At 46.1% G+C, this 24778-nt stretch overlaps 1 protein-coding gene across 20 annotated transcripts in view; it reads right to left on the reverse strand.

Annotated features, from left to right (window-relative positions):
• TMEM150C (transmembrane protein 150C) overlaps positions 1-24778 on the reverse strand; it is a 72111-nt gene that overhangs the window by 20871 nt on the left and 26462 nt on the right. For 3 of the 20 annotated variants that reach the window (XM_082236710.1, XM_082236706.1, XM_082236705.1), the window contains exons 2-7: positions 19020-19083; positions 6224-6305; positions 5580-5633; positions 2786-2818; positions 807-864; positions 280-407 (exon numbers count right to left, since the gene is read on the reverse strand). In XM_082236710.1, the coding sequence (XP_082092836.1) occupies positions 280-407; positions 807-864; positions 2786-2818; positions 5580-5633; positions 6224-6305; positions 19020-19045 (381 nt within the window). In that variant the 5' untranslated portion in view covers positions 19046-19083. Of the gene's footprint in view, positions 1-279; positions 408-806; positions 865-2577; positions 2646-2785; positions 2819-5579; positions 5634-6223; positions 6306-7125; positions 7549-9171; positions 9306-10095; positions 10249-10313; positions 10674-19019; positions 19087-24778 lie in introns of those variants that run through there. The other 17 variants (XM_082236709.1, XM_082236707.1, XM_082236708.1 and 14 more) reach the window with 13 other exon arrangements.

The following is a 24778-nucleotide window of genomic DNA, read 5'->3' on the forward strand; positions in this document are numbered from 1 at the left end:
GACAGATAAAAGCAGCAGAGCAATGGATATAAAGGATACCTTTGTAGCACTGGCTAGTTTGTACGCTCACGCCTTTCTCTATCCTTCATCCAGGCAAGTAAGAGGTATTATCAAGAGACCACAGACACATTCCAGCCAAAAAAAACGCTCACAGAAGGTGCAAAGAGGTCTGGTGAGGGGCGTGGCTTAGGGAGAGAGTCAGTTATTGGGGAAGATGAGAGAGAGAGAGAGAGAGAGAGAGAGAGAGAGAGAGAGAGAGAGAACGAACACACACAATACCTGGAAATTGCCCAGCAAAGTCATTCCGAAGGACGCCAAGCACAACGCCACCAGGCCGCTCACATTGAGCCAGGGATTCAAAACTTTTGGTTTTAGCTGAATAAAGCGAAGGACAGCCACGACAAGCGCTGAAATGAGGAACGAGAACGTGACACTCATGCGCAATTATGACTCCAAACGTCAATATAATTCTAGGTCCAAACAGGTCTGCCTGACAGGTTTACAAATGCACCCACCACAGCCTGGCTATGGAACTTGAGAAGTGCAAAAGGATCCGCCTTCTTTTAATTCTGGGGCAGCGGACTTGCAAGAGCCTCCCTCCTAAGTTATTTCTTGGTCAGTCAAAAGCAACGCCACCCAGAACAATTAAGACCTGATAGGACCCTGGAAACCTCTCTCCCATTAACCATCTCCACTGTGCTTGAATCTTGCCTACAAAGGATGACCCAGAAGCAAAGGCAGCCAGGCCTTTGGTACTTTTAAGAGTGGTGTAGGAAAAGGAATTTTGGTAGCTCCAGTTTACATACCTGCCAAACTCCCTTCTTCTACACATAGGTGCCCTGCACTCCTTTGGATCTGGTCACCCTATATTTGAAACAGCATACCATAAACTTTTGTCAGAAGTGTCTTCCTTGTATATATGTAGACTGGAGGTAGCCAATGTGCAGCCTTCTAGATAGTTTGGACCACAGCTCCCATCAGCCCTAACTGGCATAACCAATGGCCTACACATCCCAGGTAACCAGGTGAGCGCAGATTTATAAGCCTGCTATAGGGCTACTACGGCTCAGTTCCTAACCCTAGCAAAGAAATACTGACCATCAATTAAAAGAAGGGTTGTGAACGTTATATAACAAATGGTACATTATCACCTTTATTATATGCATAATCAAATTATTGTTGTGCTCACACACATGCAGGATTTAAAGCAGTAGAAACTGATAGCAAAGTGTCATGCAATTAAAAACAAATATTGCCTGAAAAATGAGATTATTAAAAACAAGCAAGCAAAAATATATGGTGACTATAATGTTTCACTATGTGGATATTTTACACAACCTTTGCATATGTTATTTTATAGTAGGGGTGGATAATTTTTTTGGGCTGCGGGCCTCTGAGGGCTACATGTCAAAGTGAGCAAAGGCCAAAGTGGAAAAGAAGTATGGGAAAACAAATGCTGTTGCTGTTATGTTGTTGTTGTTGTTACAAATTTTGGTGGGTCTTATGGGTGGATCACAAAAATATTTGGCATCATAGAATTGCAGAAGGAAACCTGCAAAAATTGTCCTTTTTTAAAAAAAAACACAGACTTTTTTTAAATGAACAAATTTTAAGTGGCCTTGGGAGGCCACAAAAAATCTTTCGGCAGTGCAGTATTGCATCTGAGAACCTATTGGAGCAGTCTGTAAAAATGTTTTTAAAATAAATGGAAATTTTTGGAGGGGCTTTAACTCTACAAAAAAAAATCGTTTGGCATCATAGCACTACAAATTAAAAATGACAAACTTACAGGGGTGTGTGTGTGTCTCAAGAGCCACAAAACCTCTTGCGGGTCTGGATCTTGCCTGCGGGCCATGGGTTAGCCACCCCTGTTTTACAGGTCTAGTTCTCAGAGGCAGTAAATATGTTGGAGCAGCTTTGAGGGGACTTGGCTAAGTGATGTTGGGTTGCCCCCCAAGAACATTATCATTCCTACAATGGGCACACTGCCCTTCCCAGAAGGTTTACTGACAGTGGCAGAGAGCAGTGCTGCAAACTGCCTGAAATTTTAATTAACAACACAGTGTAGTGTCGCTCCAGGGCATTGTGGGAAATTTAAAATGGCAGCCAGCTCTACTGCTAAGTAAACCCCAAACCCAGGTAGGCGTCAGAGCTGGTGGGCCATGCCCAAAGATGTTAGATGCTGATGCCAAGCCTAAGACCTGCATCTGAGCTAAATAACTTGAGATTAGGTAGGGTTTCCTACGATTGGTTGCTCCTCCATTAAAGAAACCCTGCATGCAGAAATCCAGCATGTCAGGAAGAAGGGACTTAGTCTAGCCTTCTCCATGACATTCTAATCTTCTGTGTTGAAAGATATCAATTCTTTTTATGAAGGAGGAGTCCCCCACATGACCTTCAGTCTCAGGTTGTCCAGCCCAAACACCCCGCTCAGTGAGAACTAAGCCAGAATAGCTGCAGATTACTGGGCCTCGCCTTGACAACATTTACTGAGCTGACCCTGGCGATTCGCTAACACAAATTAGAAGAGACAAAAAAATAAAAGAAGAAGCCAGACATTCTCCATGCAACGCCTACCTAGAAATGCTGCCATGTTCATGACTTGGCTGAACACACAGCTTGCAGGAGGGGCGTCACCTGCAATACTTCAAAAAATATAATGCGCATCATTGTAATTCAACTAAGCCTGCAACAGAGATGCATAAATCAGTAAAATCGTCCACTGGTTTAAAAATGGGCCTTATTTGGGGGGAAAGACATAAAGGATGGAAAGTGACTTCATTACCTTATATAAGGAGGCTTTTGGGGACCTTCCTTCCTAAGGGATGAAAAAAAGAAATGAATCATACACAAGTCAGAATTGCAGGGCTGGTTACTGAATGTTACTGAATGTGATTTAGTTTAGAAGAGGAATGGAGAACCTGTGTGGCTCTCCAATGGTTGGACTCCAATCCCACCATCACCAGCCAGCTTGGCCAATGGTCAGGGATGATGGAAGTTATAGCCCATGGGTAGGCAAACTAAGGCCCGGGGGCCAGATCCAGCCCAATCGCCTTCTAAATCCGGCCCACAGACAGTCAGGGAATCAGTGTGTTTTTACATGAGTAGAATGTGTCCATTTATTCAAAACGCACCTCTGGGTTATTTGTGGGGCCTGCCTGGTGTTTTTACATGAGTAGAATATGTGATTTTATTTAAAATGTATCTCTGGGTTATTTGTGGGGCATAGGAATTAGTTCATTTCCTCCCCCAAAATATAGTCTGGCCCCCCACAAGGTCTGAGGGACAGTGGACCAGCCCCCTGCTGAAAAAGTTTGCTGAGCCCTGTATATAGCCCAACCACATTGGAGGGCTGCTGGTTCCTGATCCCTGAATTAGACCTGCCTGCAGTGACTCCCTCTACCTAATGGGTGTGTATATGTGTGTGCAACACCAAACCATTTGCCAAATTTAAAAGGGAACCGGTGGTGTTGGGTCAGTCCAATCTGCAGAGCTTGTGACAGACAGTAGAAGCAATGCTATTGGTCTTCCATTTGATGCCTTTGTTGCTACTGGGCAATGCCAGGCAGGGCTGACCAATCCATGAGGCAAGGTGAGGCTACCGTCTCAGGCGGAAGAATCCACAGGGACAGCAGATCCCAATGTAGATCTTTATTCAGGGCCGGCCCAACCAAGAGGCAAGGTGAGACAACTGCCTCAGGTGGCAGAATCCACAGGGGCAGCAGAACCTAATACCAATCTTTCTTTTTCCCCTTGTTCTTGATGTAGATCTTCCCTCACCTCTTCTTCCCTAATGTGAGAAAGGTGCCATTTTGGGGTCTGCCTCAGGTGCCAAAATGTTTTGGGCCGACCCTGACAACAGGCTGCTTTGGACAGTTATCTCAAACAGATTGAGATTGAATCCTGACAAGACAGAAGTACTGTTTCTGGGGGACAGGAGGCGGGCAGGTGTGGGGGATTCCCTGGTCCTGAATGGGGTAACCGTGCCCCTGAAGGACCAGGTGCGCAGCCTGGGAGTCATTTTGGACTCACAGCTGTCCATGGAGGCACAGGTTAAATCCGTGTCCAGGGCAGCTGTGTACCAGCTCCATCTGGTGCGTAGGCTGAGACCCTATCTGCCTGCGGACTGTCTCGCCAGAGTGGTGCATGCTCTGGTTATCTCCCGCTTGGACTACTGCAATGCGCTCTACGTGGGGCTACCTTTGAAGGTGACCCGGAAACTACAACTAATCCAGAATGCAGCAGCCAGACTGGTGACTGGGAACGGCCGCCGAGACCATATAACACCGGTCTTGAAAGACCTACATTGGCTCCCAGTACGTTTCCGAGCAGAATTCAAAGTGTTGGTGCTGACCTTTAAAGCCCTAAACGGCCTCGGTCCAGTATACCTGAAGGAGCGTCTCCACCCCCATCGTTCTACCCTTCTCGGTAGTGGCGCCCTCCCTGTGGAACGCCCTCCCACCAGATGTCAAAGAGAACAACAACTACCAGACTTTTAGAAGACATCTGAAGGCAGCCCTGTTTAGGGAAGCTTTTAATGTTTGATGTATCATTGTATTTTAATATTCTTTTGGAAGCCGCCCAGAGTGGCTGGGGAAACCCAGCCAGATGGGCGGGGTATAAATAATAAATTATTATTATTATTATTATTATTATTATTATTATTATTATTACTGTGACTAAAGCTGCAGGCAGCAGCAGCACAAAGGACAGCCAGCAGGGAGGGTGAGAAAGGCTGTCGTGGTCATGGATGGAATGGGGGTTTCCTTGCTGGCCCTCGCCTGCATGCTACCTAGGAAGGGGATGTGGCAAGGTTGTCTCCTGCTTCCCCCACCTGGGCAGAGGCTTCTGCTGTTCTGCTTTAGCTGTCATTTTAATGGGAGGCACTAGTTCAGGCCAATGCAGGGTTCATTGGGTGCAGTAGGTAACCAAGACTGGCTCCATCGTCTGCACCACTGTTTTGCAACTGGCTGCAGCTGGTGGACATCTGAGCTCTGGTTTTTAAAAAAGCAAAAGGTGGCTCATTCAAGCCTGACCTACTCTTGCTTTTAAAAAAGAAAACGTGCTAGTAGTAGATTGCAAGAAAAGGAAGGTGCTATTAGCAGACTGCAAAATCAAGCAGAGTAACTTTCAATTCATAAGGAACTCTGCACTGTTTCCACTCATTTCTTCTATTGCTTCTATTTGCATTGCTGTTTGGCGGATAACACCCTAGGCCAGTGATGGCCAGACTTGGCCCTCCAGCTGTTTTGGGACTACAGTTCCCATCATCCCTGACCACTGGTCCTGTTAGCTAGGGATGATGGGAGTTGTAGTCCCAAAACAGCTGGAGGGCCAAGTTTGGCCATCACTGTCCTAGGCTATTAGCCGAGAGCATCACTGTGTAAAGTCAGCTAAAAGGATTATATGATGAAATTCCAGGGAAACTAATCCTGCTTCTCTGTAGGGGTCAGCAGAATAGGGCTCCCAACACTGTTTTGAGTTCATGTGCTGAAACTCACCCTGATGATTTGATACTGTGAAGCATAATGGACTGTGTCATTAGAAAGCGAGATTTAAAATATATATATATATATTACCTGTCCAGCACATTTAGCGGAATAATGTTGTTGTCTTCTACTGCTATAAAATACCTGCCAAAAAAGGAAGGAAGACATTTAGACAATTCTAAATGAGGGGTAAAAGGGATGCGGGTGGCGCTGTGGGTTAAACCACAGAGCCTAGGGCTTGCCGATCCGAAGGTTGGCGGTTCAAATCCCCACAACGGGGTGAGCTCCCATTGCTCGGTCCCTGCTCCTGCCAAGCTAGCAGTTCGAAAGCACGTCAAAGTGCAAGTAGATAAATAGGTACCGCTCTGGTGGGAAGGTAAACGGCGTTTCCGTGCGCTGCTCTAGTTCGCCAGAAGGGGCTTAGTCATGCTGGCCATATGACCAGAAGCTGAACGCTGGCTCCCTCGGCCAGTAAAGCGAGATGAGCGCCGCAACCCCAGAGTCGGCCACGACTGGACCTAATGGTCAGGGGTCACTTTACCTTTACCTAAATGAGGGGTGGGGTGTCAGGGGTGATTCCTGGAAGAAGGCAAGTTGTTCAGGAGAATGGCAGAACAATGTTCTTCCAGGAAAGAACTGTTCATCCTGAAGCATGCCAAGACCCCTTGACTAATGTCGCTCCAAAGAAAATTATTCCACCCAGAAACCATAAAAGATCCACAAAGGTCACTTACACAATCCACAGTCCTGCTGAGGTAAACAGTGTCAACACAAGAGGTAAGAACATCCATACGCTGCATTTCTTCCCATCCATGCCTGACAGGAACAAAGAGAACAGAAATGAAACATGGCAAACGTGAGAACTTGTGGCCTTTTCTTACCACAACGAGAAGATATACAATGCTCTCTATATACTCAAAATGGTGACATTCTTCGCCCAACTTGCAAATTACTATTAATCCCATTTTAAACCTGCCTTTCCTCCCAGGAGCTACATGGAGCTTAGTCTGTTTTATGCCTGGACACACCTATTGTCGCACCTTCGGGTGCCACCATAACTTCACAGTGTTCAAAAGGCTAATTGTTATTCTACCTAGGTAAAGAAGAAGATGGACAATTGCTTTTCTGCCACCCATCCTTAAAACAGGAACAACTCTTTCCAGTCTTCCCATAGCCTCCCAAAATAAATGTCTGGTGAGATGTCACATGAGAAGCACATGAGCAGAGTAAAGAGTGAACTGAATTGTTGGGGGGGGCACACCCACATCCCCCCCCCGCCCTTCTTCCTAGCCAAATTGTATACGAGAAATCCTGAGAGGCGGGCCTTGTTACCTCAGGTTATGGTTCCTTGGAAAATGCACTAATTAAACTCATGTACAGCACTCAATGCACATTTCACACAAATTGCAATTGATTGCAAATTTGCATAATAAGCAGAAAGGTTTGGTTTTTTTGGCCTGATCTGCATCTAATCACATTTTTCAGTCTCTAGTTACATTCCCTTCCCCTTAGTCATCATCTATTATTTCCTTCTGTTCCCACACAGTTCCCTGCCAGAAATGTCAATATTCTGCAAAAATAATAATGAGAGAACACGCTAACCGAGGCTGTTTATTGCTACATTTTCTATATGCACCTTTTTTTGTTGATTGGCATGCTTTATGATGAGCACAGAGTTTTGAGTTCTCAGTGCGATTTTCACGCTTGGTGTCGAATAAGCAAGACGCAAGTCATCCTGGAAAACCGCTTTCCTCCAGTTCCCTCTACCCCAATCCTCGAAGCCAATGAATTCATTAATAAAGTTAATGGAATCTGTCACTCGAGTACCCGGAGACATGTCAGCAGGGACAAAAGTCAATTTCTCTACGCTTCTAGCTTCCTTGCAGAGAAATTCTCTGCCTAGGATGGATTTTTACTTCAGTATCATGCAGCAAGCGCTAAGTGCCATCCCTGAAGCCTGCAGCAATTTAGCCACCTCTTCCAAGCTTGCTGCTTTGGGATATGCACCACTTTCTATTCTTTCCATTGTGACCATTTGGAGCACATTCAAACCCCCCCCCCCAATACTCATCAACTTCTTAATTGGTTTCAAACATTCCTCCACTATATCCTGACTAATATTCATAGCATCGTTTCAAGCAAGATACTACTGTTGTTCATTTTCTTCCCAGAAGCACAAATAAAGAGGGAGTGAGACAGTGCTTTTTCTATTAAAAAAAAATGTTTACTCTAAAAAATATTTACCGTACTCTAAAAAAAATTTGACTCAAGAAAACCACCATTTTATCGTTCAAATTGGGGGGGGGGAATACAGTAAATGGACAAATTACAAAGATTCACAAAATGTTTAGGGGTATTCGTACCCTTGCGTACCCCCAGAAAAAAGCATTGGAGTTAGATATTAAGATTTCAGAAAACTGAGGCCAAGTTAACAAATGCAAAACCCAGTGCTTGCTGCCTGCTACATATTGGCCTGGTGCACAAGACACACTAAATCCTGGCTTAGCAAGAATGCATGAACATGCAGACACCCGTATAGATGCTCACAGCCAGTTTGTTCCTCCCCAGTTACTTGAACTGATGTGATGTGCTGAGCTAAATCAAAGTTTGGCTTAGAATGCCATCTAAACTGGGATTTGTGGCAAAGCTCTCTTTTCACTAACCATGAGCTGTAACCAAAAGAAGCAAAACTCTTGTGAGCTTTTGCAAACCAGCTCACTGACTGCTTCAAGAAGTCGAAATTCACCTTTGTGTAGAGGTAAGAAAGACACAGCTACTTCCCTGGCACACATATAAGGTTGTTGCAACCCAAGGCCCTGATGCATGAAGACTTGATTTTGTGCAAGCCTCTGCTTCACACACACACACACACACACACACACACACACACACCTAGGAGTAAATATTCCAAGAGCTTGAATGCAAAATATTCCTGAACTCTGGGAGATTAAATGTGGTAATGCCCATAAGTACCTCCCAGAAGGCAGAAATGCAATGTCATACCCTTTTGTTCTGTGTTCAATAATTCTCAAAAAATTCTGCCCTCTAAGGGGCAACTTAAATAAATGGTCAAAAGAAGAGCACTTTGCCAGTAGACATGGCCAGACTGCATAAAGGCACAGAGTTCATTAGTACCAAAACAAAAAATTGCCTTCCCCGTTAGATTCACTTCCTCTGCCCCTTCTGCTCATGGGCCTTTCTCAACGAGTTCCCCCCACATCTGCGGTTGTTCAACGTTCGGCGTAAACAAATGACCATGAAACTTGCCTTCCTTTCTGGCAGACAAACCATGCTTAGCAAAACTTGGCTTCCTTCTGCAAACCACGCTAGAAGGAACCAAACATTTGCAAGCGGAAAAAAAATATATTACCTATTTCATCCTGCGAATGAAAAGTGGGGTCTTCCCCAAACGGTCACATTTTTTTAAAAAAATGAAAATCTGATGGCACCGTTTCAGTTCTAGACGCAGCCCAGAAGTTCTTCTGTGGCTTCATCCCATGCTGATGATGGGAGCAACATGGGGCAGATCACAGGTCCCCCACATCCCTCCATTGTCCTCCTCCTTCCTACAAATCCTTTAAAATGTCACAGCAGAAACAGCAGCACTTTGGGATGAAGCCGGGGGGGGGGGACACCTCCCACACTGCAATCCATTGCGACATTCTGGAATTTTGTTTCTTACAGCCAGTAGTTATCTTGCTTTTTGTGTGTTTCGCAGGCAAAAAAAATGAAGCGTCGGTACTCATATATTGATAAGAGTGTGGTGGGTGGGTAGCAGCACAAAATGGCTGCCACAGGCATTTTTTTAAAAAACGGAGATGACTTACTCCAAACCTATGAGATAATTAGCTGTCAACTTTTCCCTTTTCTTGCAAGGAATCCTATTCAGAATAAGGGAATTTCCCTTTAAAAAAAAGGAAAACGTTGACAGCTATGACGAGATTGCCTTATCTCACACACGCCCACTCAAAATTACTTTGATGGGGGGGGCGGGATTGGCACACATACGTAACAACTGTCCCACATCTGTTAGAACTTAAGTTGTTTTCCCAGTAGCAATGCATGGAAGTGAGAGCTGGACCATAAAGACGACTGATCGCCGAAGAATTGATGCTTTTGAATTATGGTGCTGGAGGAGACTCCTGAGAGTCCCATGGACTGCAAGAAGATCAAACCTCTCCATTCTTAAGGAAATCAGCCCCGAGTGCTCACTGGAAGGACAGATCCTGAAGCTGAGGCTCCAAGACTTTGGCCACCTCATGAGGAGAGAAGACTCCCTGGAAAAGACCCTGATGCTGGGAAAGATGGATGGCACAAGGAGAAGGGGACGGCAGAGGAGGACATGGTTGGACAGTGTTCTCGAAGCTACCAGCATTGACCAAACTGAGGGAGGCAGTGGAAGACAGAAGTGCCTGGCGTGCTCTGGTCCATGGGGTCATGAAGAGTCGGACACGGCTAAACGACTAAACAACAACAACAAAGTCGTTTGGTGTCGCAGCAGCTGCACTTTGGAACTCCCCGCTTATTGAGATCAAGCTCATACTCTTTGCGGCGCCTGTTAAAAACATTCCTACCCAGACATTTAGAAAGCGGAGGACATTTTAACCTGCTTCAGTATTTTAACTTTTGCATGTTATAAAGCAGGGCTGTTCATTTCCCTCCATCTTCACCCGCTTTGAGGGGTTTATGACACTCTTCAACACAAGTTTTGCATTGCAATGCACGAAGTCCCTACAGATCCCCTGGGATAGCGGTGACTGCGCAGTCACCGGGGGAAAGCCACCTACGCCGGAGGGGGGGGGTAGACCATCGTGTAACCTCAACCTTTGTTGTGGGGCGAGCTCACATGCAAGGCTTTGGCCCTGCCGTCTACCCGATTGGAGCCTCGAAGGCGCCTCTCTCTCTCCTTCGCTCTCTGCCATGCGCTCTGTGCGTTCAGGGTGGGGTGGGGCGCGCAAAACGCTAAAAATGGCGCTCCACCAGTTCTTTTTTCTGGGCTATGCGGGGGCCAAGTTCAGTTAATGGCTTGGGCCCCCTCAGGCCCGTCTCCCAGAGCACTGAGGCAGAGAGAAGGGTGCGCATGGGTGAGTGGCGAAAGGGAAAACTGAGAAGGGCATTTCAGCTCTCAAATCAGTAGGCCACACAGATGCCTGCAACATGGCAAGGTGTGCATGCGCGTGCACAATTTCAGTCAAGGAAGCGTTGACTTGGAGCTTCCTACGGGCCCAGAATGCAGCTTTCAGACTACGGTGCCTGGTTGCGATGCAATTCTCTGGCCATGTTAGTTGCCACTGAAAAGCATCTCTCCTGCGGCCTAGTCCCATGTTGCCTTAGCAACGCAGTTGAGGTCTAATCGCAAGAAATCGCCACAGGTCTCACAAGCGGCCAGGTTGCTCGCCAGAGCAAGGTGGTTTTTGAGCATATTACACCAACCCTGGCCCACGTGCACTGGCCGCCCGTTAGTTTCCAGGCCCAGTTCAAAGTGCTGGTTTTGACCTATAAGGCCTTAAAATGGCTCGGGATGGCAATACGTCAAAGACTACCTCTCCCCATATAAACCGACCCAGACCCTGAGATCATTATTTGAGGCCCTTCTTTGTGTGTCTCATCCTCAAGAGGTCCAGAGGGTAGGGCCTTTTCTGTGGTGGCTCCTTGCTTGCGGAATGCTCTCCCTAGGGAGTCTCACCTGGCACCTTCATTACATAACTTCAGGTGCCAGTCAAAAAATATTCCTGTTCTTCCAGGCCTTTGGCTAATTCAATAACCTATGGCCTTTTAAATGTGCCTGCAGGAGTTATTGGTTTGTTTTGCTATCATTTTATTTTGTATTTTGTATCATTTTGCATTTTGTATCATTTTATTATGTATTTTGTGTTTTCATTTTGTATTTCTATGTTGTGTTTGGATGAAGGGCAGTATACAATTTAATACACGAAACAACAAATTAAATGAATAAATAAAGTAGTCAAGCTGTGTCTGGACTACATTTCTTTAGACTACAGGGAAGGGAGGGAGGGACACAACTGACTCCTTATCCACAAAAACAATTCCCTGTACACAGAAATTTAGTATGTCAGGGAGAAGGCTAGACTAAAACCCCAGTCCCTGAAATTTAGCTTCTGTGTGCAGGGATTTTTGCTGCTGTCTTTTAATGGAGGTGTTAACCCCAACCAGCAGTCTGAAGTGGCACAGAATTTTAATTTCTGTGCAATTTTACACAAATATTACTTGCCAATCAAAACTAAATTATATTAATTTAACCAAAATACCTATTGAATTCCCAAGTCATATGTTACAATTTTTTAAAGCATTTTTGGAACCTGAAAAATTCAAGACGCCCTACTCCAACATTAATTTGTTTTCATTCTCCATCTCTTAGCCAATAATGAGGCGAATATTTCTCACAGATGAAAACGGTCACTGTTGTGCACTTCTAACCCACCTATGAATTGGAGCTAGGTCTATGTCTCAGCAGCGAAAAGCTGGGAAATCTAATTGAGGTGAAGGACACTGGTGGACAAACCCATAATAGAACAAAAATTCTGTGTGTTTTTACTTGGAAGTAAATCCAACTTCTTCCAGACTTTTATTATGGGTGTATTCTGCAAAAAAAATGCTATTGACACAATATTAGTGCATTGGTGGTAGATTCATGGGTGCCAACTTTCTGTGTACATGGGTGCCCATGTACACAGAAAATTCCCCATGAAAGGGCTGGGGCCTGGGCACCCACAAATTTCGGTGCCAGGGCCATGCACACTGCATGGCACCCATGGTCCCAGGCACCCACGGGCGAGGGCCCAAGCTGGCACTCCTGGGTGGATTCATTCTGCTTTAGTTTGTTCTGCTATGCTTTCCCAATACTGCCACACTATTACTGTGGCACAAGATGTTCAATGATTTGAGAGGACGTTATATGATAGGAAGCAGTGGGACAGCCCCAAATTTCTGGAGGTGCAAACAGTGTTGAGAGCGTGACCACCCTAGTATTATCATGAGCAAAAATCATCATGATTGTACACACACAAAAAGATATACTGAGGGGCAAAAGGGACCTATTTTCCATGGAAACATACTAGGACTGGTCTAAAACATGCATGTTTAACTGTATAGCTTGTGCACTTACAACCAATGAGCGCCAGAGGGCACAAAAATACTGCTCGGATTCAACATCAAAGACCTAGAAAGTAGTTTTAGTATCAAATCCCAAACCAAGGGCTCATCCACAATTTTGCTTGACCCATATTTCGCTTGTATTGTGTACCAATTAATTCCATAGGGTCTGAGAGCTTTCTTTGTTGTTCTGCAGCCATGCCTTGCGAAAATCTGATCCTGCCCCCGTGGAAAATTCAAAGAGAGATGATGTTTAACTAAGCTCCAATTCAGCAGGTAAAGGTTGGATTGTCTCAATGCACGGCGGTGGAACAATGAGAAAGGGCTGTCACCCATCATTTTGAACCTGTCACCTGTCTTTCTGAGCATTTGGGCTCGTTTGCAAACCAGAGAAACTGCCAGGGGGACACACAAATGGCTACATATTCTATTGACTACAACAGAATGCTTCTCTTAAATCAAATTTCAGTGGACAGCAGCCCATGGATGTCAAGGAAAATCTCTGCAAGATGTAACATTGGTGGCCCTACTGTTGTTTTCTCCTGCCCCCAAGGCTAGGAACTGAACCCATGGCTTCAAGTCATGAGAAAGGCGATTCCGACTAAACCTCAGGAATAACTTTTTGACAGAAAGAACAGTTTGATAGTGGAACGGACTCCCACAAGAGGTGCTGAAATCTCCTTCCTTGGGGGTTTTTAAGCAGAGGTTGGATGGCTATCTGTCATGGATGCCTTAGTTGAGATTTCTGCATTGCAGGGGGTTGGACTACGTTTCCGAGCACAATTCAAAGTGTTGGTGTTGACCTTTAAAGCCCTAAACGGCCTCGGCCCAGTATACCTGAAGGAGCGTCTCCATCCACATCGTTCAGCCCGGACACTGAGATACAGCGCTGAGGGCCTTCTGGCGGTTCCCTCATTGTGAGAAGCAAAGCTACATGGAACCAGGCAGAGGGCCTTCTCGGTAGTGGCGCCTACCCTGTGGAACACCCTCCCACCAGATGTCAAAGAGATAAACAACTACCTGACATTTAGAAGACATCTGAAGGCAGCCCTGTTCAGGGAAGTTTTTAATGTGTGACATTTTAATGTATTTTTAATGTTTGTTGGAAGCCGCCCAGAGTGGCTGGGGTACAAATTATTATTATTATTATTATTATTATTATTATTATTATTATTATTATTAGACTAGATAACCCTTGGGTCCCTTCCAGCTCTACAGTTCTATAATTCTATGATTTGATTGCACACAGAAAGTAGCCCTATAACACATTAGCACAAGTGAAGAGGCTGGTTTGCCTACGACAGGGGGACATAGTGATCCCCTACTGCGTCCCCTCAGAACCCATTTTAAAAACGATTGCTTATTTTCACACACAGCATGGTTATGCTGCAGCCCTGATACTTAGCAGCAACCAGGCGAGCAACCAGCGAGGAGCACTGTAGGCAAGGCACACCCACTGCTGCAGAGAAACAAGGCCGTGCAAAGTGGTTTTGCGACGGAAAGACATCCTTCAGGTCCACCAGACCTGCTCGCCTATGTCTCATGTCAGATCAGCTGTCAAGAAAATCAGGCCAAGGCAACAGCCAGCTATTACGCGGGATTACTACGGATTAGCGTCGATGGCAGAGCTCACTTGGCAGCTCCGAGCCACAGATCAAGCTTTCATCTTAATTGTAAATATTCCAAAATATTCCATTTGACAAACGAGCCCACGCGGGTAGTATTAACCGCTGAAGTGCTCCAAAGCAACAGCAGTCATGCAGAGGGCTGAGCAATTTGCAGGCCATTGGCTGGCTGGATGAATGTGGGCCACAGTGACGCATTTGGGGTATGTCCGGGCTCTGGCTGCTTTGCTCTTGAAAGTGAGGAGCAGATCCTAGAACAGGTTTATTCTGCTCTGATGAAACTCTGGAGCAGATTGCAGGAGGCAGGAAAGGTTCCCAAATCCTCTTGTTGAGATCAGGTGTGGGCATATCTCTAGACTGCACTAAGTTCTTCGCAGGGGTAGCTGGTGCCCATTGAGTATGGTAGGGCAGAAGGCAGGGAGCCCACCAGTAGATGGCGCTAGAGATAATAACAGGCAAAGCAAACTAATTCTGGTTTTGTCCCCATCCTCTTCCCTCTTCTGCAAAGGCAAACTGAATCCAAGGGGGAAACGGATGCTGTGCCGTGCCACACCCTGAACCAGTTTTAAGTAGAAAGGAAAGCAGATGAAGGGGGCAGGCTGAGAGCAAAGTAAGGTTGGTGGGGCAGTGCCCCATTTCTCCTAATAGGTCCATTGCAGTGGCGATACTTGCACTGCAGAGGGATTTTTTTTATATATACCCCACCCACTCTGGGCGGCTTCCAACAGAATATTAAAATACAATAACCTATGAAACATTAAAAGCTTCCCTAAACAGGGCTGCCTTCAAATGTCTTCTAAAAGTCTGGTAGTTGTTGTTCTCTTTGACATCTGGTGGGAGGGCGTTCCACAGGGCGGGTGCCACTTCTGAGAAGGCCCTCTGCCTGGTTCCCTGTAACTTGGCTTCTCGCAGCGAGGGAACTGCTAGAAGGCCTCGGCGCTGGACGACAATGTCCAGGCAGAACGATGGGGGTGGAGGCGCTCCTTCAGGTATACTGGACCGAGGCTGGATTAGATGCCCCTCATGTTCCTTTCCAACTCTACAATTCTGTGATTCTGTGCCATTCTGTGCCTTGAAACCCTTTTCTGAACTACACCAGATTGGGACGGACTGGACTTATCCAGAGATTACTCTACCCAGCTTAGAACCTGGCTTCCAGACTCAATTCAATCTGGGCTGGATTTCACCTCCATCCCCTGCCCTCTGTGTCCTAAGGGCTACCGGTGCATACTAGGCAGAAATAGAAAGTACACTTCCAAGTTAGAAAAAGGCACGTCTATCAGTCCTATGTCTCTCAGCTGCTCCTAGGCGTGAACCCAATGAAGCAGTTGACACAAGAGAGAGGTCCCGCTCCGCCGACCTCAACTTCTGTATCTCTTCCACCCAAGCTGCACGCAAGCAGGCAAAGACCCCCCCCCCTGCATGTACCCAATTTCTGCTTCTCCCTCTCGCCTGGTCCTGGGAGGCAGTGGAGCAGGAGAGCTGGGGGCAGAAGGAGGAAGAGGTTATGAAGCCCTTGACTCTGCGCCAGTCTGACCTCTCCTCCTGCCCCTCTAATTCACTCTCCGACAGCTTCTCCTGCCTCTGACTCTTGTCTCCTGGCTGTAACAGGCTCCCCCAGATCTCTGATCCCTAAGTCGGTCTCCAACCCCCCTTCTTCCCGGTGCCCACTCTTCTGTCTCGCTCAGTGTCCAAGCCAATACCTGACGAGGAGTCTTGCATGACCTTGACCACGTAACCATGGCAATAGACTACTCTTTTGCAGCCTGCAATTTAAAGGACCTGGGGGCTGTGGCTGGGTGCTCTTTTTTGATCAGGCAAAATCCAGAAGTTCAAAGAAGTGCAGCGCTCACGCAACCTCATGGCCTATCTAACCTTTCCTTTGAAGAATTTATCCATTATCGTATAAAGCTTTGAAAGGGAAATGCTGGCTCAAATGTGCCTGGAAATTTCAACTTCTCATCTAGAAGCCCGAATCCCTGATGTATCTGTTATTCATTGGTGTAGGGAAATGCATTCTGTGCCTGCTCAGGAGCACTTTTACTTCTTCTTTCATATGTTCTAGGAAAGAGCCCTGGCCTGAAAGCAGATTAAATGGTGGTGTGACAGAAATTTTCCTCAATAAGTAAGTGTTTGGCCAATACTTTGGCCACCTCATGAGAAGAGAAGACTCCCTGGAAAAGACCCTGATGTTGGGAAAGATGGAGGGCACAAGGAGAAGGGGACGACAGAGGACGAGATGGTTGGACAGTGTTCTCGAAGCTACCAGCATGAGTTTGACCAAACTGCGGGAGGCAGTGGAAGACAGGAGTGCCTGGCGTGCTCTGGTCCATGGGGTCACAAAGAGTCGGACACGACTAAACGACTAAACAACAACAAGTAAGTGTTTTGATGTTAGATTCTGCTGGGAAGTGATATTTCACTGCCTCTGCACTTGAAGGGATGGTCTAACCACCTGAATAGCAATGCTTTGCACATCTACAAACTGACGATTTGAGATTAGGGTGTCTGGTTCCACCAGGTAAGTTTGGAGATTCTTAGAGTCAAAGAGTGGTTTAACTCTCTGTTAATCACCCATTGTCAGAAGTCCAGATTCCCAGCTTGATAACACAGTAAGCGTAGGTAATTAAAAAGGAGAATTTATTGCAAAAACAAACAGATAGCTCCGGACGACTCTGGCAAAGCCTCCAGCATCGTTACTCAAGATGACCCTTCTGAAGACTCCTTCCAGCCATGACAGAGGATATTGCACTTATGGCTCTCATTTTGCTTCCTATCTAGCAGCCCTCCCATTTGCTGACTCTTCAGACTTAGTGGATCAGCTCCAACCTCTTCTGGGTCTGAGAGGCTGAGTCTATTTGTGCCTATTTGTGCTTCCTGAGAGCTTTGGCTGTGTTCTAGCCTGCTCTCAGCTACTGCCTTATCAGCCAGCCCATCAAGGTGAGGAAGTCTGCAGCTGCCGGCTCTCCCCTGCCTGACTAACATCTAAGCCTCTCTGTTCCTGGCTGCTTTCTGCAGTTGGCTGCAAACCTTTGCTTGGAGCTGGCTCATTCCTGACACCCATTTACACAGAGACAATTGCTTTGTAAGGGAGCCTTATTTTACTTGGGCTGGATCTCTAGACACGTCAAAGAAGCGTTTCAGTGAAACGTGTTGGAAACGTTGTATGAGAAATCAGGTTGGCAAAAACGGAACTCCACAGCGCCATCTGGTGCCACAGTGCTATAATGCATGATAAAAACCCCACACTTTGAATTCTGCAAATCTGGCGGAGCATCACCTTGATGGCATTAGCATCAATGCTTTATTCCGACTAAAATATGCCTATTTCAGAACCTATTGCAGTGTGGTAAAGCTTTAAAAAAGGGGGACGCGGGTGGCGCTGTGGGTTAAACCACAGAGCCTAGGACTTGCCAATCAGAAGGTCGGCGGTTCGAATCCCCGCGACGGGGGGAGCTCCCGTTGCTTGGTCCCTGCTCCTGCCAACCTAGCAGTTCGAAAGCACGTCAAAGTGCAAGTAGATAAATAGGTACCATTCTGGTGGGAAGGTAAACGGTGTTTCCGTGCGCTGCTCTGGTTCGCCAGAAGCAGCTTAGTCATGCTGGCCACATGACCTGGAAGCTGTACGCCGGCTCCCTCGGCCAATAAAGCAAGATGAGCACCACAACCCCAGAGTCGTCTGCGACTGGACCTAATGGTCAGGGGTCCCTTTACCTTTAAAGCTTTAAAAAAAGATACATAGTACAATGAAAGTAAAAGCCCTTTGAGCCCAGCTCATTTAAACAAGCCCCCTTGAAAACAGTAGGACTAAAAAGAGAGTCACAACAAGCATGTTGCATAGGTTTAAACGTGTCTTGTTCAGGGTTAACTTTAGTTGGATTGGTGCCTGTAGACTGAGCCTGCAGATAGCAGTGCAGGACAGTAAACATGAGCAACTCAAAACCGAAGCTCCACTTCATCAATCACATACATCAGGGAAAGGGGACCTGCAACCCTCTGCCTATTTTATTTATTTATCTATGAAAGTTTTCAAACCACTTAATATATAGATATATATTTACTGGATCACATAAAAGCAATAAAAAAAATACAACACCCGATAAGGAACCTGTATTTGGAGGATAGGAGTGGGGGAAAAGTAATGTTGGTTCGGGGGGTTGTTATTTCACTTTATTTTGAAATATCAATAATTTTTTAAAAACATTTTTAATTTTTTTTAAAAATAAAACAATATTATTATTTTTTTAAAAAAAGAGAAAAGCAGCGACATTCAGAAATTCTGTTACTTCTGTTGCTCATTGCTGAAATCCCGCTCGCGAGTTCATCATGCTATAATATTTCTTTAATTAACACGAAAAAGACATCCATTCTTCCATAAAACACTCATCATTAGATTCTCTTAAGGTCACCAGCTTCGTCCAAAAGCTCTGCCTACTTCACAAAATTCACCTTCTAGTTATGACAACTTTGGGCTCTAATCCTGCCCAATTTGGTTCCAGACCCTGAGAGATTAACCCTGAGAAAATGGAGCCCTCAAAAGGAAAGAAGGTTCCCTGTGGTATATCAATGGATAAGTCTTGTGTATGCATTTGGACCATAGCCATTCACGCACAGGGTTGGAGAACCTGTAGTCTTTCAAACATTGTTGGACATCAACTCCCATAATCCTTCGCCAGCGTGGACGATTGACAGGGAGGATGGGAGTTGTAGTCCCAAAGCCTGGAGGGCAACAGGTTCTCCACCCTTTCATCAACAAGTTCCAGGAAGTTCAACATTTAAGAACTAAACTTACCTTGAAGCATCCAAGTACTGAAGCATATATGGTGTTCGACGGAGGGTCACGCTTTAGTCCCCACCTGCTTGACAGAGGACAACATATATTGGATATAATAGCATCATCATCAACATTTGCTTTGCAACCATTTAAAATTCAGTATTTAAAACAGTTTAAACAAATTGCAGTCGCAGGAATCGTGTGGGTCCTGAAAACACACATCTCAGGTGTCGAAAGGCCAGGCTAAAGAAGTGTGTCTTCAGCGTTTGCTGAAAATTGTATACTGAAGATGTCAGGTGCACTCCTGTGAGAATTACATAGCTTAGGGTCTCTGTGCCAAAAGATGGCAGATCCAGAAGCATCAGTGTGTAGACTAGGGGTCAGCGACCTAAGGCCCACGGGCCACAAGCAGCCCACGTGGGTCATTTAACTGGCCCCCGAGCCAACCCCAAACTGAGCCACCCGCTTGGTGAGTCCCCACACGCTGCGCTAAAGCGGCACAGCGCAGTGTGGGGACTCACTTCTGCCGCGCCGGAAATCGCGTCTGCGCAGATACAGACACCGGAAATCGCAGGCGTGTGTGCTCGTGCTCGCTCCGGCCCATAGAGGGATCTCCGCTAGTGTGAATCAGCCCAGGCGAGATAAACCTTGCCGACCCCTGGTGTAGACAATGCTGATGCATTGATTCTCGTCTTCCAAAGCAACTAATCTATTCTGAACTTTAAAATGGTAAGTGCAATGCTGGTGGTAGGGACATGGGTGGCACTGTGAGTTAAACCACTGAGCCTAGGACTTGCCGATCAGAAGGTCGGTGGTTCGAATCCCCGTGACGCTGTGAGCTCCCGTTGCTCGGTCCCTGCTCCTGCCAACCTAGCAGTTCAAAAACACGTCAAAGTGCAAGTGTGAAGGTAAACAGCGTTTCCGTGCGCTGCTCTGGTTCGCCATAAGCGGCTTAGTCATGCTGGCCACATGACCTGGAAGCTGTACGCCGGCTCCCTCAGCCAATAAAGCGAGATGAGCGCCGCAACCCCAGAGTCGGTCATGACTGGACCTAATGGTCAGGGATCCCTTTACCTTTTAATGGTGGTGGTCAACAGAAGAGGTTCAAAGATTCTCTCAAGGCAAATCTAAAAAAAATGTAGTATAAACACTGACAACTGGGAAACAGTGGCCTGCAAGCGCTCCAATTGGAAAACAGCCTTTACCAAAGATGTCATGGGCTTTGAAGACGCTCAAACTCAGGACGAAAGGGAGAAACGCGCTAAGAGGAAGGCACGCTTGGCAAACCCTCACCATGTTCAACTCCTGCCTGGAAACCTATGTCCCCACTGTGGAAGGACATGTGGATCTAGAATTGGCCTCCACAGTCACTTAAAGACTCACTGTTAAAACCGTGTTTATGGAAGACTCAGCTTCCATAAACTCAGCTACGAGTGATCGCCAAAGAGAAAGACCAGTGATCTGACTCAGCAAAAAGCAACTTCCAATATTCTTATGGAGGTAGTTCTGGACTTGGCTGGGACCCTGGAAATCTGCTCCCAGTAGGCAAATGGTCTTCTTATAAGACTCAGTTCCTCATAGTGCCTTGCTGTTTCCCGTGATCAGCAAAGCAAGTTATGCTGAATTTGCAGGGAAAGGGCCATAGCTCAGTGGCAAAACTTCTGTTTCGCATGCTGAAGGTCCTTTGTTAAATCCCTGGCATCTCCAGATAGAACTGCCCCAAACCCTGGAGAGCCACTGCAAGTCAGACAATGCTGAGCTACATGGGGAAATGGCCTGACACAGTATAAAGCTGCTGTCTATGCCAGACACAGATGCTTGCCAATCCCCCCCCCCTAAAAATGTGGCACCAAGAAGCAGGTCCGGTATTCCCAATGTGGCCAAACTCTGTACAGTGGTACCTCAGGTTACATACGCTTCAGGTTACATACGCTTCAGGTTACAGACTCCACTAACCCAGAAATAGTGCTTCAGGTTAAGAACTTTGCTTCAGGATGAGAACAGAAATCGTGCTCCTGCGGCACGGCAGCAGCAGGATGCCCCATTAGCTAAAGTGGTGCTTCAATTTAAGAACAGTTTCAGGTTAAGTACGGACCTCCGGAACGAATTAAGTACTTAACCTGAGGTACCACTGTATCTTTAGATATGGAAACATCTTCCCAGGGGAACCCAGCAATGGGAAAATTCTAGCCCCATGGCACCAACTGCAGCATCCAGGACTTCCATGTGTGAATCGGATGTCATATATATATATATATATATATTTGCTTTCGTAGATTTTCACGGGTACAGGAATGCAGGTTTTGGTGTCTTCGGGTGTCTTCCCGTGTAAGAGTCGGGGTGTCTGTGCGACGTTTCGACGAGGTCTCACTCGTCATCTTCAGGCTGGTGCTTTCGGCTTCTTGTTACTGGAACAGAGCAGAATCTGGTGTTTGAGTTCCTATAAATACTGTTGAGGGGTGTGGTGTATAGCCTCCAACGTTCTGGGCAGAGAGGAAGTTCCTAGATTAGTGTGCCTTTTCTTCTTTTGTTCCTTAATTACTTGAGGGATATCTTGAGTGATTTCATGAGTGATATTCTGAATACCACTGGGTGGGTCATTAAGTGTAGATTAGTTGCTAAAGCTTTCGTGTCTTGACCTCTTGAGCTTGTGAAGAGTTTTTCTGAGAAGATGGCTGTGCTGCATTTAGTTGTGCTCTGGCTTGGCTTCGTGTATAGGGGCGAGCTGTGGTTTTGTGCCTTGTGCCAGCCAGATCTGTGTAGGGATTGCAGGGGGGTGCAGCATCCGGAGGTGCCACTATAGTTTGGCTACTGGATGGAGTCTGTAATATGTCTGTGGAGAGGGTCTGGGTTTGGGTCTGGTGTGGTTGATTGGTGACGGCGTTCTGTGTGCCTCTGGTTCTGGTGTCGGTTTTTGTGGGGAGGGCTAATTTCCAGATGTCTGGCAGGCGGGACGTGTCGTCACGCTTGTTCATGTTGTGAGGGTGTTTCTCTATCTCGATGGCTTCCATGATTATTCTCTTGTGGTGATGTTCCATGTTAAAGAGCAATTTGGAATCTGCAAAATTAATTTCGTGTCCTGTTTCTTTCATGTGTTGGAAAAGAGAGGAAGTTTTTTCTTCTTTTTTGACGGCATTCTTGTGTTCTGCGATACGTGCATTTATTCGTCTGTTTGTTTGTCCAATGTACGTGGCTGGGCAGACTTTGCAGGGTATTTCATAGACCCCTTGGTTTTCCAGATGGATTTTGTCTTTTGGGTTTCTGAGGATATTGGCTATTTTTTGGTTGGTGCAGAAGGCTGTTTTGATATTGTGTTTATGGAGGATTTTGCTGATTTTGTCTGTAGTGCCCTTGATATAAGGAAGGAGGGCCATGCCATTGTTTTCTTCTGTGTCTTGGTTTTTGGGGGGTGTTTCTTTTTGGATTAGCTTCGTAACCCTGTTTTTCTGGTATCCATTGGCGATTAACACATTTGAGAGATTCTGTAACTCAGTTGTCAAGTGGTCTTTGTCAGCCAGGCGTTTGGTTCTGGAGATGAGAGTCTTGGCTACGGAGTTTATTTGTGCAGGGTGGTGGTGTGATTGTGCATGTAAGTAGCGGTTGGTGTGTGTTTTTTTCCGGTAGATAGTGTGTCCTAGGGAGCCATCAGGTTTTTTGTAGATTAGGACGTCAAGAAAGGGGAGTTGGTTGTTGTCTTCTATTTCCATAGTGAATTGTATTTTGGGGTGTAGGCTGTTGAGATGTGTGAGGAAGCTATCTAGTTTTTCTTTCCCGTGTGGCCAAATTACAAAGGTGTCGTCAACATATCTGAGCCAAAGTTTGGGTTTGTGTTCTGACTTGTCTAAAGCCTTCTGCACCAACCAAAAAATAGCCAATATCCTCAGAAACCCAAAAGACAAAATCCATCTGGAAAACCAAGGGGTCTATGAAATACCCTGCAAAGTCTGCCCAGCCACGTACATTGGACAAACAAACAGACGAATAAATGCACGTATCGCAGAACACAAGAATGCCGTCAAAAAAGAAGAAAAAACTTCCTCTCTTTTCCAACACATGAAAGAAACAGGACACGAAATTAATTTTGCAGATTCCAAATTGCTCTTTAACATGGAACATCACCACAAGAGAATAATCATGGAAGCCATCGAGATAGAGAAACACCCTCACAACATGAACAAGCGTGACGACACGTCCCGCCTGCCAGACATCTGGAAATTAGCCCTCCCCACAAAAACCGACACCAGAACCAGAGGCACACAGAACGCCGTCACCAATCAACCACACCAGACCCAAACCCAGACCCTCTCCACAGACATATTACAGACTCCATCCAGTAGCCAAACTATAGTGGCACCTCCGGATGCTGCACCCCCCTGCAATCCCTACACAGATCTGGCTGGCACAAGGCACAAAACCACAGCTCGCCCCTATACACGAAGCCAAGCCAGAGCACAACTAAATGCAGCACAGCCATCTTCTCAGAAAAACTCTTCACAAGCTCAAGAGGTCAAGACACGAAAGCTTTAGCAACTAATCTACACTTAATGACCCACCCAGTGGTATTCAGAATATCACTCATGAAATCACTCAAGATATCCCTCAAGTAATTAAGGAACAAAAGAAGAAAAGGCACACTAATCTAGGAACTTCCTCTCTGCCCAGAACGTTGGAGGCTATACACCACACCCCTCAACAGTATTTATAGGAACTCAAACACCAGATTCTGCTCTGTTCCAGTAACAAGAAGCCGAAAGCACCAGCCTGAAGATGACGAGTGAGACCTCGTCGAAACGTCGCACAGACACCCCGACTCTTACACGGGAAGACACCCGAAGACACCAAAACCTGCATATATATATATATATATATATGCAGGTTTTGGTGTCTTCGGGTGTCTTCCCGTGTAAGAGTTGGGGTGTCTGTGCGACGTTTCGACGAGGTCTCACTCGTCATCTTCAGGCTGGTGCTTTCGGCTTCTTGTTACTGGAACAGAGCAGAGTCTGGTGTTTGAGTTCCTATAAATACTGTTGAGGGGTGTGGTGTATAGCCTCCAACGTTCTGGGTAGAGAGGAAGTTCCTAGATTAGTGTGCCTTTTCTTCTTTTGTTCCTTAATTACTTGAGGGATATTTTGGGTGATTTCATGAGTGATATTCTGAATATCACTGGGTGGGTCATTAATTACTTGAGGGATATCTTGGGTGATTTCATGAGTGATATTCTGAATATCACTGGGTGGGTCATTAAGTGTAGATTAGATTGCTAAAGCTCTCGTGTCTTGACCTCTTGAGCTTGTGAAGAGTTTTTCTGAGAAGATGGCTGTGCTGCATTTAGTTGTGCTCTGGCTTGGCTTCGTGTATAGGGGCGAGCTATGGTTTTGTGCCTTGTGCCAGCCAGATCTGTGTAGGGATTGCAGGGGGGTGCTGCATCCGGAGGTGCCACTATAGTTTGGTTGCTGGATGGAGTCTGTAATATGTCTGTGGAGACATATTATTACAGACTCCATCCAGCAACCAAACTATAGTGGCACCTCCGGATGCTGCACCCCCCTGCAATCCCTACACAGATCTGGCTGGCACAAGGCACAAAACCATAGCTCGCAAAAAACCAGTGATATTCAGAATATCACTCATGAAATCACCCAAGATATCCCTCAAGTAATTAATGACCCACCCAGTGATATTCAGAATATCACTCATGAAATCACCCAAAATATCCCTCAAGTAATTAAGGAACAAAAGAAGAAAAGGCACACTAATCTAGGAACTTCCTCTCTACC

The sequence above is a fragment of the Podarcis vaucheri genome, assembly GCF_965113315.1.
Source record: "Podarcis vaucheri genome assembly, chromosome: 9".
NCBI lineage: Eukaryota > Metazoa > Chordata > Lepidosauria > Squamata > Lacertidae > Podarcis > Podarcis vaucheri.